The 19488-nt window shown below is 44.4% G+C and overlaps 1 protein-coding gene across 10 annotated transcripts in view; it reads right to left on the reverse strand.

Moving 5' to 3' along the window:
- Nt5b (5' nucleotidase B) overlaps positions 1-19488 on the reverse strand; it is a 226901-nt gene that overhangs the window by 62858 nt on the left and 144555 nt on the right. For 9 of the 10 annotated variants that reach the window (XM_053795598.2, XM_070105030.1, XM_070105027.1 and 6 more), the window contains one exon: positions 8633-8706. In XM_053795598.2, coding sequence (XP_053651573.2) covers positions 8633-8706 — 74 coding nt within the window. Of the gene's footprint in view, positions 1-8232; positions 8244-8632; positions 8707-19488 lie in introns of those variants that run through there. The other variant, XM_070105036.1, reaches the window with a different exon arrangement.

Raw genomic sequence — 19488 nt, forward strand, 5'->3', positions numbered from 1 at the left:
ACATAAATGAAAAATATGTGTTTAAACGTATAAGAGAAAATTTTAGAAAGGACTTAATTTTAAATGTGTTCTTGCTAATTGACCAGTTTTACCTATTCGGCACGACATATATACTCTAGCCTCAACTAAACACTCTCAAACTACATACAAGTTTCTGCTGAACTACAGGACCCACCAGGTTACCCACTACCCAAATACACATGAAAAGATGTGGCCTGGGAAGTCATTTTAAGACAGACGTCTGACAGAACAAGCTTGATATAACAGTCATAACCTCAGCAACTGGCCTTTCATACCCAGATATCCTGGCAAGTACCACACATCAGCAAGACTACATGGCCTTGAACCATGCACGGAGACAGGCTTATCATTCTGAGAGTTTGTTGACCACAGGCTGGTAAAAAAGAATATTGAACCAAGGCCAACAGTGTGTATTGGGAATATGAGTAGACAGCAAACTAGTTATAATAATAATAATAATAATAATAATCTTTATTTTTACAAATACAGTGGACCCTCGGTTTACGATATTATTTCATTCCAGAAATACGTTCAGGTGCCAGTACTGACCGAATTTGTTCCCATAAGGAATATTGTGAATTAGATTAGTCCATTTCAGACCCCCAAACATACACATACAAATGCACTTACATAAATACACTTACATAATTGGTCGCATTGGGAGCTGATTGTAAACCGGGGGTCCACTGTATATGTATAAGGTATACAGGCCTAGCTGACATCAATGACATATTACTAAATAGAAAGCCCCTTGATATTACCTGGAGTTTACCTGGAGAGGGTTTCGGGGGTCAACGCCCCCACGGCACAGTCTGAGACCAGGCCTCATGGTGGATCAGGGTCTGATCAACCAGGCTGTTACTGCTGGCCACATGCAAGCTGATGTACAAACCACAGCCCGGTTGGTCAGGTACTGACTTTAGGTGCTTGTCCAGTGTCTTCTTGAAGACAGTCAGGGGTCTATTGGTAATCCCCCTTATGTATGCTGGGAGGCAATTGAACAGTCTTGGGCCCCGGACACTTATTGTGTTGTCTCTCAGTGTATTCGTGGTGCCCCTGCTTTTCATCGGGGAAATGTTGCATCTCCTGCCGAGTCTTTGGCTTTCATAGGCAGTGATTTTCGTGTGTAAGTTTGGTACCAATCCCTCCAGGACCTTCCAAGTGTATATTACCATGTTGTATCTCTCACCTGCATTCGAGGGAATACAGATCAAGGACCTTCAACCATTCCCAGTAGTTTAGGTGTCTTATCGTACTTATGTGTACCGTGAAAGTTCTTTGTACACTCTCCAGGTCTGCAATGTTGCCAGCCTTGAAGGGGACAGTTAGTGTACAGCAGTATTCCAAGTTAGAGAGCACAAGCAATTCGGAGAGAATCATCATGGGCTTGGTGTCCCTAGTTTTGAAGGTTCTCATTATCCATCCTATTGTTGAGGTCTTTGAAGGCGAGATCTTCTGAATATGCCGAGTATTTCGGGCAAATTATGTCAATTTTGTCCCTAGGATGTGACTCAAACCAGTCCACTAACATCCTGCTACCCATTTTACTGCTAGGTGAACATTGGACTGCAGGTGTCTTAAGGAAACATATCTTAATGCTACCAACCGTACCAGGGATCAACCCTTGGACCAAAGTGTGTGAGGTGAGTGCGCTATCGATAGAGCAACAGGACCCAAACAGATAGTTATCAGGTGAGTAGTATTACTAGAGCTGCCAGTAAACACAAGAGGCTCACTTGTTAACACAAAGAGTCCTCAATAGTAATAATGCTTGTTACCTGCTCCGCAAGTAAACATCTTGATCCTTGAAGCATGAGTTGAATCACACTCAAGATAATGAGCAAAGGTTACCCTCCAAAACAGCACTAAGAGTGCCCATCCATCACACATCAAAATGCACCTTTAGCTGGTGAGGGACACGTGCAACAGTTAGGTAACTTTATTCAGAAACGTTTTCACCTACTGTGTAGGCGACACATTTCGGAATAAAGCAGTAAAAATATAATGATGTAATCAGTAAAGCAGTAGAGATGTCAAGACGATGTAATCAGTCCATCAGTAGAGATGTCAAGACGATGTAATCAGTCCATCACACTTGAAAACGTAGAGTATTGCTTCATAGTCTGGAACAATGTCCAGACTGAGGGACTGACTACCTCAGTCATGGACTGATCACACTGTCTTTACATCTCAACTGCTTCTGCTGCCTCGGAATAGACTGAAGAAGTCTACTATGTGGGGGAAACGTTTCAGAATAAAGACACCTGTCACACACGTGTCTTGCTTATCGATTTGTCAGTATTGTATACCATTATCATATTCACATGGTGCTGGAACTGACCAAGCAAGTCAGAGACAGAACCTGTCACTGGCTTACTTGGTCAGTTCCAGACCTACAGATACATGTAGGTCGTGATGGAGGGCAGCACCACACTACACCTACATGTAGGTTGTGATGGAAGGCAGGCACCACACTACACCTACATGTAGGTCGTGATGGAGGGCAGCACCACACTACACCTACATGTAGGTCGTGATGGAAGGCAGCACCACACTACACCTACATGTAGGTTGTGATGGAGGGCAGCACCACACTACACCTACATGTAGGTCATGATGGAGGGCAGCACCACACTACACCTACATGTAGGTCATGATGGAAGGCAGCACCACACTACACCTACATGTAGGTCATGATGGAGGGCAGCACCACACTACACCTACATGTAGGTCGTGATGGAGGGCAGCACCACACTACACCTACATGTAGGTCATGATGGAGGGCAGCACCACACTACACCTACATGTAGGTCGTGATGGAGGGCAGCACCACACTACACCTACATGTAGGTCATGATGGAAGGCAGCACCACACTACACCTACATGTAGGTCGTGATGGAGGGCAGCACCACACTACACCTACATGTAGGTCATGATGGAGGGCAGCACCACACTACACCTACATGTAGGTCATGATGGAGGGCAGCACCACACTACACCTACATGTAGGTCATGATGGAAGGCAGCACCACACTACACCTACATGTAGGTCATGATGGAAGGCAGCACCACACTACACCTACATGTAGGTCGTGATGGAAGGCAGCACCACACTACACCTACATGTAGGTCATGATGGAAGGCAGCACCACACTTCACCTACATGTAGGTCGTGATGGAAGGCAGCACCACACTACACCTACATGTAGGTCGTGGAGGGCAGCACCACACTACACCTACATGTAGGTCATGATGGAAGGCAGCACCACACTACACCTACATGTAGGTCATGATGGAGGGCAGCACCACACTACACCTACATGTAGGTCATGATGGAGGGCAGCACCACACTACACCTACATGTAGGTCATGATGGAGGGCAGCACCACACTACACCTACATGTAGGTCGTGATGGAGGGCAGCACCACACTACACCTACATGTAGGTCATGATGGAGGGCAGCACCACACTACACCCACATGTAGGTCATGATGGAAGGCAGCACCACACTACACCTACATGTAGGTCGTGATGGAAGGCAGCACCACACTACACCTACATGTAGGTCATGATGGAAGGCAGCACCACGCTACACCTACATGTAGGTCGTGATGGAAGGCAGCACCACACTACACCTACATGTAGGTCGTGATGGAGGGCAGCACCACACTACACCTACATGTAGGTCATGATGGAAGGCAGCACCACACTACACCTACATGTAGGTCGTGATGGAGGGCAGCACCACACTACACCTACATGTAGGTCGTGATGGAGGGCAGCACCACACTACACCTACATGTAGGTCGTGATGGAGGGCAGCACCACACTACACCTACATGTAGGTCGTGATGGAGGGCAGCACCACACTACACCTACATGTAGGTCGTGATGGAAGGCAGCACCACACTACACCTACATGTAGGTCGTGATGGAGGGCAGCACCACACTACACCTACATGTAGGTCATGATGGAGGGCAGCACCACACTACACCTACATGTAGGTCGTGATGGAGGGCAGCACCACACTACACCTACATGTAGGTCATGATGGAGGGCAGCACCACACTACACCTACATGTAGGTCGTGATGGAGGGCAGCACCACACTACACCTACATGTAGGTCGTGATGGAGGGCAGCACCACACTACACCTACATGTAGGTCGTGATGGAAGGCAGCACCACACTACACCTACATGTAGGTCGTGATGGAAGGCAGCACCACACTACACCTACATGTAGGTCGTGATGGAAGGCAGCACCACACTACACCTACATGTAGGTCATGATGGAGGGCAGGACCACACTACACCTACATGTAGGTCATGATGGAGGGCAGCACCACACTACACCTACATGTAGGTCGTGATGGAGGGCAGCACCACACTACACCTACATGTAGGTCGTGATGGAGGGCAGGCACCACACTACACCTACATGTAGGTCGTGATGGAGGGCAGCACCACACTACACCTACATGTAGGTCGTGATGGAGGGCAGCACCACACTACACCTACATGTAGGTCATGATGGAAGGCAGCACCACACTACACCTACATGTAGGTCATGATGGAAGGCAGCACCACACTACACCTACATGTAGGTCATGATGGAAGGCAGCACCACACTACACCTACATGTAGGTCATGATGGAAGGCAGCACCACACTACACCTACATGTAGGTCATGATGGAAGGCAGCACCACACTACACCTACATGTAGGTCATGATGGAAGGCAGCACCACACTACACCTACATGTAGGTCATGATGGAGGGCAGCACCACATAGACTTTGATGGAAGGCAGCACCTAATTAGCATAACTACAAAAGGGCAGTTAAACTGACCTCCCCTTGGGTAAGAGGCTCCCCCAGGTGGAAAGAAGCTCTCCCAGGGGCAAGATGCTCTCCCAGGGGCAAGATGCTCTCCCAGGTCGAAAGAAGATCTGCCAGGGGCAAGATGCTCTCCCAGGTCGAAAGAAGCTCTCCCAGGGGCAAGAGGCTCTCCCAGGGGCAAGAGGCTCTCCAAGGGGCAAGAGGCTCTCCAAGGGGCAAAAAGCTCTCCCAGAGACAAGAGGCTCCCCAAGGGGCAAGAGGTTCCCCCAGGGGCAAGAGGCTCTCCCAGGGGCAAGAGGCTCTCCCAGGGGCAAGAGGCTCTCCCAGGGGCAAGAGGCTCTCCCAGGGGCAAGAGGCTCTCCCAGGGGTAAGAGGCTCTCCCAGGGGCAAGAGGCTCTCCCAGGGACGAGAGGCTCCCCAAGGGGCAAGAGGTTCCCCCAGGGGCAAGAGGCTCTCCCAGGGGTAAGAGGCTCTCCCAGGGTGTAGTGTTACCTGCCAGGGTGTAGTGTTACCTGTCAGGGTGTAGTGTTACCTGCCACGATGTAGTGTTACCTGCTAGGGTGTAGTGTTACCTGCCAGGGTGTAGTGTTACCTCCCAGGGTGTAGTGTTACCTGTCAGGGTGTAGTGTTACCTGCCAGGGTGTAGTGTTACCTGTCAGGGTGTAGTGTTACCTGCCAGGGTGTAGTGTTACCTGCCAGGGTGTAGTCTTACCTGCCAGGGTGTAGTCTTACCTGCCAGGGTGAAATCTTACCTGCCAGGGTGTAGTCTTACCTGCCAGGGTGTAGTCTTGCCTGCCAGGGTGTAGTGTTACTTGCCAGGGTGTAGTCTTACCTGCCAGGGTGTAATCTTACCTACCAGGGTGTAGTGTTACCTGCCAGAGTGTAGTCTTACCTGCCAGAGTGTAGTCTTACCTGCCAGGGTGTAGTCTTACCTGCCAGGGTGTAGTCTTACCTGCCAGGGTGTAGTCTTACCTGACAGGGTGTAATCTTACCTGACAGGGTGTAATCTTACCTGCCAGGGTGTAATCTTACCTGCCATGGTGTAATCTTACCTGCCAGGGTGTAGTGTTACCTGCCAGGGTGTAGTCTTACCTGCCAGGGTGTAGTCTTACCTGCCAGGGTGTAATCTTACCTGCCAGGGTGTAATCTTACCTGCCAGGGTGTGATCTTACCTGCCAGGGTGTAATCTTACCTGCCAGGGTGTAATCTTACCTGCCATGGTGTAGTCTTACCTGCCAGGGTGTAATCTTACCTGCCAGGGTGTAGTCTTACCTGCCAGGGTGTAATCTTACCTGCCAGGGTGTAATCTTACCTGCCAGGGTGTAGTCTTACCTGCCAGGGTGTAGTCTTACCTGCCAGGGTGTAATCTTATCTGATAAGGGTGTAATCTTACCTGCCAGGGTGTAGTCTTACCTGCCAGGGTGTAGTCTTACCTGCCAGGGTGTAATCTTACCTGCCAGGGTGTAGTCTTACCTGCCAGGGTGTAGTCTTACCTGCCAGGGTGTGATCTTACCTGCCAGGGTGTAGTCTTACCTGCCAGGGTGTGATCTTACCTGCCAGGGTGTAGTCTTACCTGCCAGGGTGAAATCTTACCTGCTATGGTGTAATGTTACCTGCCATTGTGTTGTTACCTGCCAGGGTGTGATCTTACCTGCCAGGGTGTAATCTTACCTGCCAGGGTGTAATCTTACCTGCCAGGGTGTAATCTTACCTGCCAGGGTGTAATCTTACCTGCCAGGGTGTAATCTTACCTGCCAGGGTGTAATCTTACCTGCCAGGGTGTAATCTTACCTGCCAGGGTGTAATCCTACCTGCCAGGGTGTAATCCTACCTGCCAGGGTGTAATCTTACCTGCCAGGGTGTGATCTTACCTGCCAGGGTGTGATCTTACCTGCCAGGGTGTGATCTTACCTGCCAGGGTGTAATCTTACCTGCCAGGGTGTAATCTTACCTGCCAGGGTGTAATCTTACCTGCCAGGGTGCAATCTTACCTGCCAGGGTGTAATCTTACCTGCCAGGGTGTAATCTTACCTGTCAGGGTGTAATCTTACCTGCCAGGGTGTAATCTTACCTGTCAGGGTGTAATCTTACCTGCCAGGGTGTAGTGTTACCTGCCAGGGTGTAATCTTACCTGCCAGGGTGTAGTCTTACCTGCCAGGGTGTAATCTTACCTGCCAGGGTGTAATCTTACCTGCCAGGGTGTAGTGTTACCTGCCAGGGTGTAATCTTACCTGCCAGGGTGTAGTCTTACCTGCCAGGGTGTAATCTTACCTGCCAGGGTGTAATCTTACCTGCCAGGGTGTAGTGTTACCTGCCAGGGTGTAGTGTTACCTGCCAGGGTGTAGTGTTACCTGCCAGGGTGTAGTCTTACCTGCCAGGGTGTAATCTTACCTGCCAGGGCGTAATCTTACCTGCCAGGGTGTAGTCTTACCTGCCAGGGTGTAGTGTTACCTGCCAGGGTGTAGTCTTACCTGCCAGGGTGTAATCTTACCTGCCAGGGTGTAGTGTTACCTGCCAGGGTGTAATCTTACCTGCCAGGGTGTAGTCTTACCTGCCAGGGTGTAATCTTACCTGCCAGGGTGTAATATTACCTGCCAGGGTGTAGTCTTACCTGCCAGGGTGTAATATTACCTGCCAGGGTGTAATCTTACCTGCCAGGGTGTAGTCTTACCTGCCAGGGTGTAATCTTACCTGCCAGGATGTAGTGTTACCTGCCAGGGCGTAATCTTACCTGCCAGGGTGTAGTCTTACCTGCCAGGGTGTAATCTTACCTGCCAGGGCGTAATCTTACCTGCCAGGGTGTAGTCTTACCTGCCAGGGTGTAATCTTACCTGCCAGGGTGTAGTGTTACCTGCCAGGGCGTAATCTTACCTGCCAGGGTGTAGTCTTACCTGCCAGGGTGTAATCTTACCTGCCAGGGTGTAATATTACCTGCCAGGGTGTAGTCTTCCCTGCCAGGGTGTAATATTACCTGCCAGGGTGTAATCTTACCTGCCAGGGTGTAGTCTTACCTGCCAGGGTGTAATCTTACCTGCCAGGGTGTAATCTTACCTGCCAGGGTGTAGTGTTACCTGCCAGGGTGTAATCTTACCTGCCAGGGTGTAGTCTTACCTGCCAGGGTGTAATCTTACCTGCCAGGGTGTAATCTTACCTGCCAGGGTGTAGTGTTACCTGCCAGGGTGTAGTGTTACCTGCCAGGGTGTAGTCTTACCTGCCAGGGTGTAATCTTACCTGCCAGGGCGTAATCTTACCTGCCAGGGTGTAGTCTTACCTGCCAGGGTGTAGTGTTACCTGCCAGGGTGTAGTCTTACCTGCCAGGGTGTAATCTTACCTGCCAGGGTGTAGTGTTACCTGCCAGGGCGTAATCTTACCTGCCAGGGTGTAGTCCTACCTGCCAGGGTGTAATCTTACCTGCCAGGGTGTAATATTACCTGCCAGGGTGTAGTCTTACCTGCCAGGGTGTAATATTACCTGCCAGGGTGTTATCTTACCTGCCAGGGTGTAGTCTTACCTGCCAGGGTGTAGTCTTACCTGCCAGGGTGTAATCTTACCTGCCAGGGCGTAATCTTACCTGCCAGGGTGTAGTCTTACCTGCCAGGGTGTAATCTTACCTGCCAGGGCGTAATCTTACCTGCCAGGGTGTAGTCTTACCTGCCAGGGTGTAATATTACCTGCCAGGGTGTAATATTACCTGCCAGGGTGTAGTCTTACCTGCCAGGGTGTAATATTACCTGCCAGGGTGTAATCTTACCTGCCAGGGTGTAGTCTTACCTGCCAGGGTGTAGTCCATATCAAAGCCATAGAAGTGTATCTTCTGGAGGTGTAGACTGCGGTTCACAAATACTCTGTAGCGAGGACACAAATATTATTATTATTATTATTATTATTATTATTATTATTATTATTATTATATTATCTTACATATCTATCTGTCTCCCTCTCACCTTCCTATAATTATATCTACCCAGGTGTTGTACATGTGTCTTATTCATCAATAAAGTCACCCAGGTGTTGTACATGTGTCTTATTCATCAATAAAGACACCCAGGTGTTGTACATGTGTATTATTCATCAATAAAGTCACCCAGGTGTTGTACATGTGTCTTATTCATCAATAAAGTCACCCAGGTGTTGTACAGGTGTCTTATTCATCAATAAAGACACCCAGGTGTTGTACATGTGTCTTATTCATCAATAAAGACACCCAGGTGTTGTACATGTGTCTTATTCATCAATAAAGTCACCCAGGTGTTGTACATGTGTCTTATTCATCAATAAAGTCACCCAGGTGTTGTACAGGTGTCTTATTCATCAATAAAGACACCCAGGTGTTGTACATGTGTCTTATTCATCAATAAAGACACCTAGGTGTTGTACATGTGTCTTATTCATCAATAAAGACACCCAGGTGTTGTACATGTGTCTTATTCATCAATAAAGACACCCAGGTGTTGTACATGTGTCTTATTCATCAACAAAGACACCCAGGTGTTGTACATGTGTCTTATTCATCAATAAAGTCACCCAGGTGTTGTACATGTGTCTTATTCATCAATAAAGACACCCAGGTGTTGTACATGTGTCTTATTCATCAATAAAGACACCCAGGTGTTGTACATGTGTCTTATTCATCAATAAAGACACCTAGGTGTTGTACATGTGTCTTATTCATCAATAAAGTCACCCAGGTGTTGTACATGTGTCTTATTCATCAATAAAGACACCCAGGTGTTGTACATGTGTCTTATTCATCAATAAAGACACCCAGGTGTTGTACATGTGTCTTATTCATCAATAAAGACACCCAGGTGTTGTACATGTGTCTTATTCATCAATAAAGACACCCAGGTGTTGTACATGTGTCTTATTCATCAACAAAGACACCTAGGTGTTGTAAATGTGTCTTATTCATCAATAAAGACACCCAGGTGGTGTACAGGTGTCTTATTCATCAATAAAGACACCCAGGTGTTGTACATGTGTCTTATTCATCAATAAAGACACCCAGGTGTTGTACATGTGTCTTATTCATCAATAAAGACACCCATGTGTTGTACATGTGTCTTATTCATCAACAAAGACACCTAGGTGTTGTACATGTGTCTTATTCATCAATAAAGACACCCAGGTGTTGTACATGTGTCTTATTCATCAACAAAGACACCCAGGTGTTGTACATGTGTCTTATTCATCAATAAAGACACCCAGGTGTTGTACATGTGTCTTATTCATCAATAAAGACACCCAGGTGTTGTACATGTGTCTTATTCATCAATAAAGACACCTAGGTGTTGTACATGTGTCTTATTCATCAATAAAGACACCCAGGTGTTGTACAGGTGTCTTATTCATCAATAAAGACACCCAGGTGTTGTACATGTGTCTTATTCATCAACAAAGACACCTAGGTGTTGTACATGTGTCTTATTCATCAATAAAGACACCCAGGTGTTGTACATGTGTCTTATTCATCAATAAAGACACCCAGGTGTTGTACATGTGTCTTATTCATCAATAAAGACACCTAGGTGTTGTACATGTGTCTTATTCATCAATAAAGACACCCAGGTGTTGTACAGGTGTCTTATTCATCAATAAAGACACCCAGGTGTTGTACATGTGTCTTATTCATCAATAAAGTCACCCAGGTGTTGTACATGTGTCTTATTCATCAATAAAGACACCCAGGTGTTGTACAGGTGTCTTATTCATCAATAAAGACACCCAGGTGTTGTACATGTGTCTTATTCATCAATAAAGTCACCCAGGTGTTGTACATGTGTCTTATTCATCAATAAAGTCACCCAGGTGTTGTACATGTGTCTTATTCATCAATAAAGTCACCCAGGTGTTGTACATGTGTCTTATTCATCAATAAAGTCACCCAGGTGTTGTACAGGTGTCTTATTCATCAATAAAGACACCCAGGTGTTGTACATGTGTCTTATTCATCAATAAAGACACCTAGGTGTTGTACATGTGTCTTATTCATCAATAAAGACACCCAGGTGTTGTACATGTGTCTTATTCATCAATAAAGACACCCAGGTGTTGTACATGTGTCTTATTCATCAACAAAGACACCCAGGTGTTGTACATGTGTCTTATTCATCAATAAAGTCACCCAGGTGTTGTACATGTGTCTTATTCATCAATAAAGACACCCAGGTGTTGTACATGTGTCTTATTCATCAATAAAGACACCCAGGTGTTGTACATGTGTCTTATTCATCAATAAAGACACCTAGGTGTTGTACATGTGTCTTATTCATCAATAAAGACACCCAGGTGTTGTACAGGTGTCTTATTCATCAATAAAGACACCCAGGTGTTGTACATGTGTCTTATTCATCAATAAAGTCACCCAGGTGTTGTACATGTGTCTTATTCATCAATAAAGACACCCAGGTGTTGTACATGTGTCTTATTCATCAATAAAGTCACCCAGGTGTTGTACATGTGTCTTATTCATCAATAAAGACACCCAGGTGTTGTACATGTGTCTTATTCATCAATAAAGACACCCAGGTGTTGTACATGTGTCTTATTCATCAACAAAGACACCCAGGTGTTGTACATGTGTCTTATTCATCAATAAAGTCACCCAGGTGTTGTACATGTGTCTTATTCATCAATAAAGACACCCAGGTGTTGTACATGTGTCTTATTCATCAATAAAGACACCCAGGTGTTGTACATGTGTCTTATTCATCAATAAAGACACCTAGGTGTTGTACATGTGTCTTATTCATCAATAAAGACACCCAGGTGTTGTACAGGTGTCTTATTCATCAATAAAGACACCCAAATGTTGTACATGTGTCTTATTCATCAATAAAGTCACCCAGGTGTTGTACATGTGTCTTATTCATCAATAAAGACACCCAGGTGTTGTACATGTGTCTTATTCATCAATAAAGACACCCAGGTGTTGTACATGTGTCTTATTCATCAATAAAGACACCCAGGTGTTGTACATGTGTCTTATTCATCAATAAAGACACCCAGGTGTTGTACATGTATCTTATTCATCAACAAAGACACCTAGGTGTTGTACATGTGTCTTATTCATCAATAAAGACACCCAGGTGGTGTACAGGTGTCTTATTCATCAATAAAGACACCCAGGTGTTGTGCATGTGTCTTATTCATCAATAAAGACACCCAGGTGTTGTACATGTGTCTTATTCATCAATAAAGACACCCAGGTGTTGTACATGTGTCTTATTCATCAACAAAGACACCTAGGTGTTGTACATGTGTCTTATTCATCAATAAAGACACCCAGGTGTTGTACATGTGTCTTATTCATCAACAAAGACACCCAGGTGTTGTACATGTGTCTTATTCATCAATAAAGACACCCAGGTGTTGTACATGTGTCTTATTCATCAATAAAGACACCCAGGTGTTGTACATGTGTCTTATTCATCAATAAAGACACCCAGGTGTTGTACATGTGTCTTATTCATCAATAAAGACACCCAGGTGTTGTACATGTGTCTTATTCATCAACAAAGACACCTAGGTGTTGTACATGTGTCTTATTCATCAATAAAGACATCCAGGTGTTGTACATGTGTCTTATTCATCAATAAAGACACCCAGGTGTTGTACATGTGTCTTATTCATCAATAAAGACACCTAGGTGTTGTACATGTGTCTTATTCATCAATAAAGACACCCAGGTGTTGTACATGTGTCTTATTCATCAATAAAGACACCCAGGTGTTGTACATGTGTCTTATTCATCAACAAAGACACCTAGGTGTTGTACATGTGTCTTATTCATCAATAAAGACACCCAGGTGTTGTACATGTGTCTTATTCATCAATAAAGACACCCAGGTGTTGTACATGTGTCTTATTCATCAATAAAGACACCTAGGTGTTGTACATGTGTCTTATTCATCAATAAAGACACCCAGGTGTTGTACAGGTGTCTTATTCATCAATAAAGACACCCAGGTGTTGTACATGTGTCTTATTCATCAATAAAGTCACCCAGGTGTTGTACATGTGTCTTATTCATCAATAAAGACACCCAGGTGTTGTACAGGTGTCTTATTCATCAATAAAGACACCCAGGTGTTGTACATGTGTCTTATTCATCAATAAAGTCACCCAGGTGTTGTACATGTGTCTTATTCATCAATAAAGTCACCCAGGTGTTGTACATGTGTCTTATTCATCAATAAAGTCACCCAGGTGTTGTACATGTGTCTTATTCATCAATAAAGTCACCCAGGTGTTGTACAGGTGTCTTATTCATCAATAAAGACACCCAGGTGTTGTACATGTGTCTTATTCATCAATAAAGACACCTAGGTGTTGTACATGTGTCTTATTCATCAATAAAGACACCCAGGTGTTGTACATGTGTCTTATTCATCAATAAAGACACCCAGGTGTTGTACATGTGTCTTATTCATCAACAAAGACACCCAGGTGTTGTACATGTGTCTTATTCATCAATAAAGTCACCCAGGTGTTGTACATGTGTCTTATTCATCAATAAAGACACCCAGGTGTTGTACATGTGTCTTATTCATCAATAAAGACACCCAGGTGTTGTACATGTGTCTTATTCATCAATAAAGACACCTAGGTGTTGTACATGTGTCTTATTCATCAATAAAGACACCCAGGTGTTGTACAGGTGTCTTATTCATCAATAAAGACACCCAGGTGTTGTACATGTGTCTTATTCATCAATAAAGTCACCCAGGTGTTGTACATGTGTCTTATTCATCAATAAAGACACCCAGGTGTTGTACATGTGTCTTATTCATCAATAAAGACACCCAGGTGTTGTACATGTGTCTTATTCGTCAATAAAGACACCCAGGTGTTGTACATGTGTCTTATTCATCAATAAAGACACCCAGGTGTTGTACATGTGTCTTATTCATCAACAAAGACACCTAGGTGTTGTACATGTGTCTTATTCATCAATAAAGACACCCAGGTGGTGTACAGGTGTCTTATTCATCAATAAAGACACCCAGGTGTTGTACATGTGTCTTATTCATCAATAAAGACACCCAGGTGTTGTACATGTGTCTTATTCATCAATAAAGACACCCAGGTGTTGTACATGTGTCTTATTCATCAACAAAGACACCTAGGTGTTGTACATGTGTCTTATTCATCAATAAAGACACCCAGGTGTTGTACATGTGTCTTATTCATCAACAAAGACACCCAGGTGTTGTACATGTGTCTTATTCATCAATAAAGACACCCAGGTGTTGTACATGTGTCTTATTCATCAATAAAGACACCCAGGTGTTGTACATGTGTCTTATTCATCAATAAAGACACCCAGGTGTTGTACATGTGTCTTATTCATCAATAAAGACACCCAGGTGTTGTACATGTGTCTTATTCATCAACAAAGACACCTAGGTGTTGTACATGTGTCTTATTCATCAATAAAGACACCCAGGTGTTGTACATATGTCTTATTCATCAATAAAGACACCCAGGTGTTGTACATGTGTCTTATTCATCAATAAAGACACCTAGGTGTTGTACATGTGTCTTATTCATCAATAAAGACACCCAGGTGTTGTACAGGTGTCTTATTCATCAATAAAGACACCCAGGTGTTGTACATGTGTCTTATTCATCAACAAAGACACCTAGGTGTTGTACATGTGTCTTATTCATCAATAAAGACACCCAGGTGTTGTACATGTGTCTTATTCATCAATAAAGACACCCAGGTGTTGTACATGTGTCTTATTCATCAATAAAGACACCTAGGTGTTGTACATGTGTCTTATTCATCAATAAAGACACCCAGGTGTTGTACAGGTGTCTTATTCATCAATAAAGACACCCAGGTGTTGTACATGTGTCTTATTCATCAATAAAGTCACCCAGGTGTTGTACATGTGTCTTATTCATCAATAAAGACACCCAGGTGTTGTACAGGTGTCTTATTCATCAATAAAGACACCCAGGTGTTGTACATGTGTCTTATTCATCAATAAAGTCACCCAGGTGTTGTACATGTGTCTTATTCATCAATAAAGACACCCAGGTGTTGTATATGTGTCTTATTCATCAATAAAGTCACCCAGGTGTTGTACATGTGTCTTATTAATCAATAAAGACACCTAGGTGTTGTACACGTGTCTTATTCATCAATAAAGACACCCAGGTGTTGTACATGTGTCTTATTCATCAATAAAGTCACCCAGGTGTTGTACATGTGTCTTATTCATCAATAAAGACACCCAGGTGTTGTACATGTGTCTTATTCATCAATAAAGACACCCAGGTGTTGTACATGTGTCTTATTCATCAATAAAGACACCCAGGTGTTGTACATGTGTCTTATTCATCAATAAAGACACCCAGGTGTTGTACATGTGTCTTATTCATCAATAAAGACACACAGATGTTGTACATGTGTCTTATTCATCAATAAAGACACCCAGGTGTTGTACATGTGTCTTATTCATCAATAAAGACACCCAGGTGTTGTACATCTGTCTTATTCATCAATAAAGTCACCCAGGTGTTGTACAAGTGTCTTATTCATCAATAAAGACACCCAGGTGTTGTACATGTGTCTTATTCATCAATAAAGTCACCCAGGTGTTGTACATGTGTCTTATTCATCAATAAAGACACCCAGGTGTTGTACAGGTGTCTTATTCATCAATAAAGACACCCAGGTGTTGTACACGTGTCTTATTCATCAATAAAGACACCCAGGTGTTGTACAGGTGTCTTATTCATCAATAAAGACACCCAGGTGTTGTACATGTGTCTTATTCATCAACAAAGACACCTAGGTGTTGTACATGTGTCTTATTCATCAATAAAGACACCCAGGTGTTGTACATGTGTCTTATTCATCAATAAAGACACCCAGGTGTTGTACATGTGTCTTATTCATCAATAAAGACAACTAGGTGTTGTACATGTGTCTTATTCATCAATAAAGACACCCAGGTGTTGTACAGGTGTCTTATTCATCAATAAAGACACCCAGGTGTTGTACATGTGTCTTATTCATCAATAAAGTCACCCAGGTGTTGTACATGTGTCTTATTCATCAATAAAGACACCCAGGTGTTGTACAGGTGTCTTATTCATCAATAAAGACACCCAGGTGTTGTACATGTGTCTTATTCATCAATAAAGTCACCCAGGTGTTGTACATGTGTCTTATTCATCAATAATGACACCCAGGTGTTGTATATGTGTCTTATTCATCAATAAAGTCACCCAGGTGTTGTACATGTGTCTTATTAATCAATAAAGACACCTAGGTGTTGTACACGTGTCTTATTCATCAATAAAGACACCCAGGTGTTGTACATGTGTCTTATTCATCAATAAAGTCACCCAGGTGTTGTACATGTGTCTTATTCATCAATAAAGACACCCAGGTGTTGTACATGTGTCTTATTCATCAATAAAGACACCCAGGTGTTGTACATGTGTCTTATTCATCAATAAAGACACCCAGGTGTTGTACATGTGTCTTATTCATCAATAAAGACACCCAGGTGTTGTACATGTGTCTTATTCATCAATAAAGACACCCAGGTGTTGTACACGTGTCTTATTCATCAATAAAGACACCTAGGTGTTGTACATGTGTCTTATTCATCAATAAAGACACCCAGGTGTTGTACACGTGTCTTATTCATCAATAAAGACACCCAGGTGTTGTACATGTGTCTTATTCATCAATAAAGACACCCAGGTGTTGTACATGTGTCTTATTCATCAATAAAGTCACCCAGGTGTTGTACATGTGTCTTATTCATCAATAAAGACACCCAGGTGTTGTACATGTGTCTTATTCATCAATAAAGACACCCAGGTGTTGTACATGTGTCTTATTCATCAATTACAACGAATAATGAGATACATAACACAGAGGAAGACTTGATACAGGAAGCTGCATCTGTCTTGAGCATCCAGTGGGGATGCTCAAGACAGATGCAATAATAATAACAATAACAATAATAATAATAATAATAATTATTATTATTATTATTATTATTATTATTATTATTATTGTTGTTGTGGGAGTGAAAGAAGAACTTGCTTACGTAAGACAGTCATATGATGGATCAGTAATTGGAGCTTCTGGTCGTGTGACTGTGGTTATACACACAGTCTCACACAGTCACATACACACACACACGTACACACATACACACACACAGTCACATACACACACACACACACACACACACACACACACACACACACATACACACAGTCACATACACACGTATTGGAGGCAGGAACCATACATAGTTTTAAGGCGAGGTATGATAGAGCTCATGGGGCAGGGAGAGAGAGGACCTAGTAGCAATCAGCGAAGAGGCGGGGCCACGAGCTGTGACTCGACCCCTGCAACCACAAATAGGTGAGTGAGTACATACACACACACAGTCACATACACACACACACACACACACACAGTCACATACACATACAGTCACACACACACAGTCACATACACACACACACACACACACACACACACACACACACACACACACACACACACAGTCACATACACACACACACACACACACACACACACACACACACACACACACACACACACACAGTCACATACACATACAGTCACACACACAGTCACATACACACACACACACACACACACACACACACACACACACACACACACACACACACACACACACAGTCACATACACACACACAGAGTCACATACACACACATACACACAGTCACACACTCACACACACAGTCACACACACATACTCACACATATACACACACACACACACACACACACACACACACACACACACACACACACAAAGACAGGATGTTCCAGAGATTGGACACAGTAACAAGGGGACACAGTTGGAAGCTGAAGACACAGATGAATCACAGGGATGTTAGGAAGTATTTCTTCAGCCACAGAGTAGTCAGTAAGTGGAATAGTTTGGGAAGCGATGTAGTGGAGGCAGGATCCATACATAGCTTTAAGCAGAGGTATGATAAAGCTCACGGTTCAGGGAGAGTGACCTAGTAGCGATCAGTGAAGAGGCGGGGCCAGGAGCTTGGACTCGACCCCCGCAACCTCAACTAGGTGAGTACAACTAGGTGAGTACACACACACACAGTCACACACACACACACACACACACAGTCACATACACACACACAGTCACATACACACACATACACACCCACAGTCACATACACAGTCACATACACGCACAGTCACATACACATACAGTCACATACACACATACACAGTCACATACACACACACGTGTGTATGTGTATATGTGAACGACATGACGGAAGGGTTAGACTCAGAAGTGTCCCTGTTTGCAGATGACGTGAAGTTAATGAGGAGAATTAAATCAAACGCGGACCTGACAGGTCAACAAAGAGACCTGGACAGGCTGGATGTGTGGTCCAGCAACTGGCTCCTAGAATTTAACCCCACCAAATGCAACGTCATGAAGATCGGAGGAGGGCAAAGAAGACCGCAGACAGAGTATAGGCTAGGAGGCCAAAGACTGCAAACCTCACTCAAGGAGAAAGACCTTGGAGTGAGTATAATACCGAGTACATCTCCAGAAGCACACATTAACCAGATAACTGCTGCAGCATACGGGCGCCTGGCAAACCTGAGAATAGCGTTCCGATACCTTAGTAAGGAATCGTTCAAGATTTTATACACTGTGTACGTCAGGCCCATACTGGAGTATGCAGCACCAGTTTGGAACCCACACCTGGTCAAACACGTCAAGAAATTAGAGAAAGCGCAAAGGTTTGCAACAAGGTTAGTTCCAGAGCTAAGAGGAATGTCCTATGAAGAAAGGTTGAGGAAAATCGGTCTGACAACACTGGAGGACAGGAGAGTCAGGGGAGACATGATGACGACATACAAAATACTGCGTGGAATAGACAAGGTGGACAGAGACAGGATGTTCCAGAGATGGGACACAGACACAAGGGGTCACAATTGGAAGTTGAAGACTCGGATGAGTCAAAGGGATCTTAGGAAGTATTTCTTCAGTCATAGAGTAGTCAGGCCATGGAATAGTCTAGCAAGTGATGTAGTGGAGGCAGGAACCATACATAGTTTTAAGACGAGGTATGATAAAACTCATGGAGCAGGGGGAGAGAGGACCTAGTAGCGGTCGGTGAAGAGGCGGGGCCAGGAGCTGAGTCTCGACCCCTGCAACCACAATTAGGTGAGTACAATTAGGTGAGTACACACACACACACGCACAGGGAGAGAGAGGACCCAGTAGCAATCAGTGAAGAGCCGGGGCCAGGAGCTATGAATCGACCCCTGCAAGCACAAATAAGTGAACACACACACACACACACACACACACACACACACACACACACACACACCAACACGTGTAACCTTCTCACAGAGACCCATTATATGTGATATGTGTACCCGGAGTATACCTGGAGGGGATGGGGGGTCAACGCCCCCGAGGCCTGGTCCATGACCAGGCCTCGTTGTTGATCAGAACCTGATCAGCCAGGCTGTTACTGCTGGCCACACGTAGTCCAACGTAGGAACCGCAGCCCGGCTGGTCAGGTACTGACATTGTGCCTGTCC

The sequence above is a fragment of the Cherax quadricarinatus genome, chromosome 96 (assembly GCF_038502225.1).
Source record: "Cherax quadricarinatus isolate ZL_2023a chromosome 96, ASM3850222v1, whole genome shotgun sequence".
NCBI lineage: Eukaryota > Metazoa > Arthropoda > Malacostraca > Decapoda > Parastacidae > Cherax > Cherax quadricarinatus.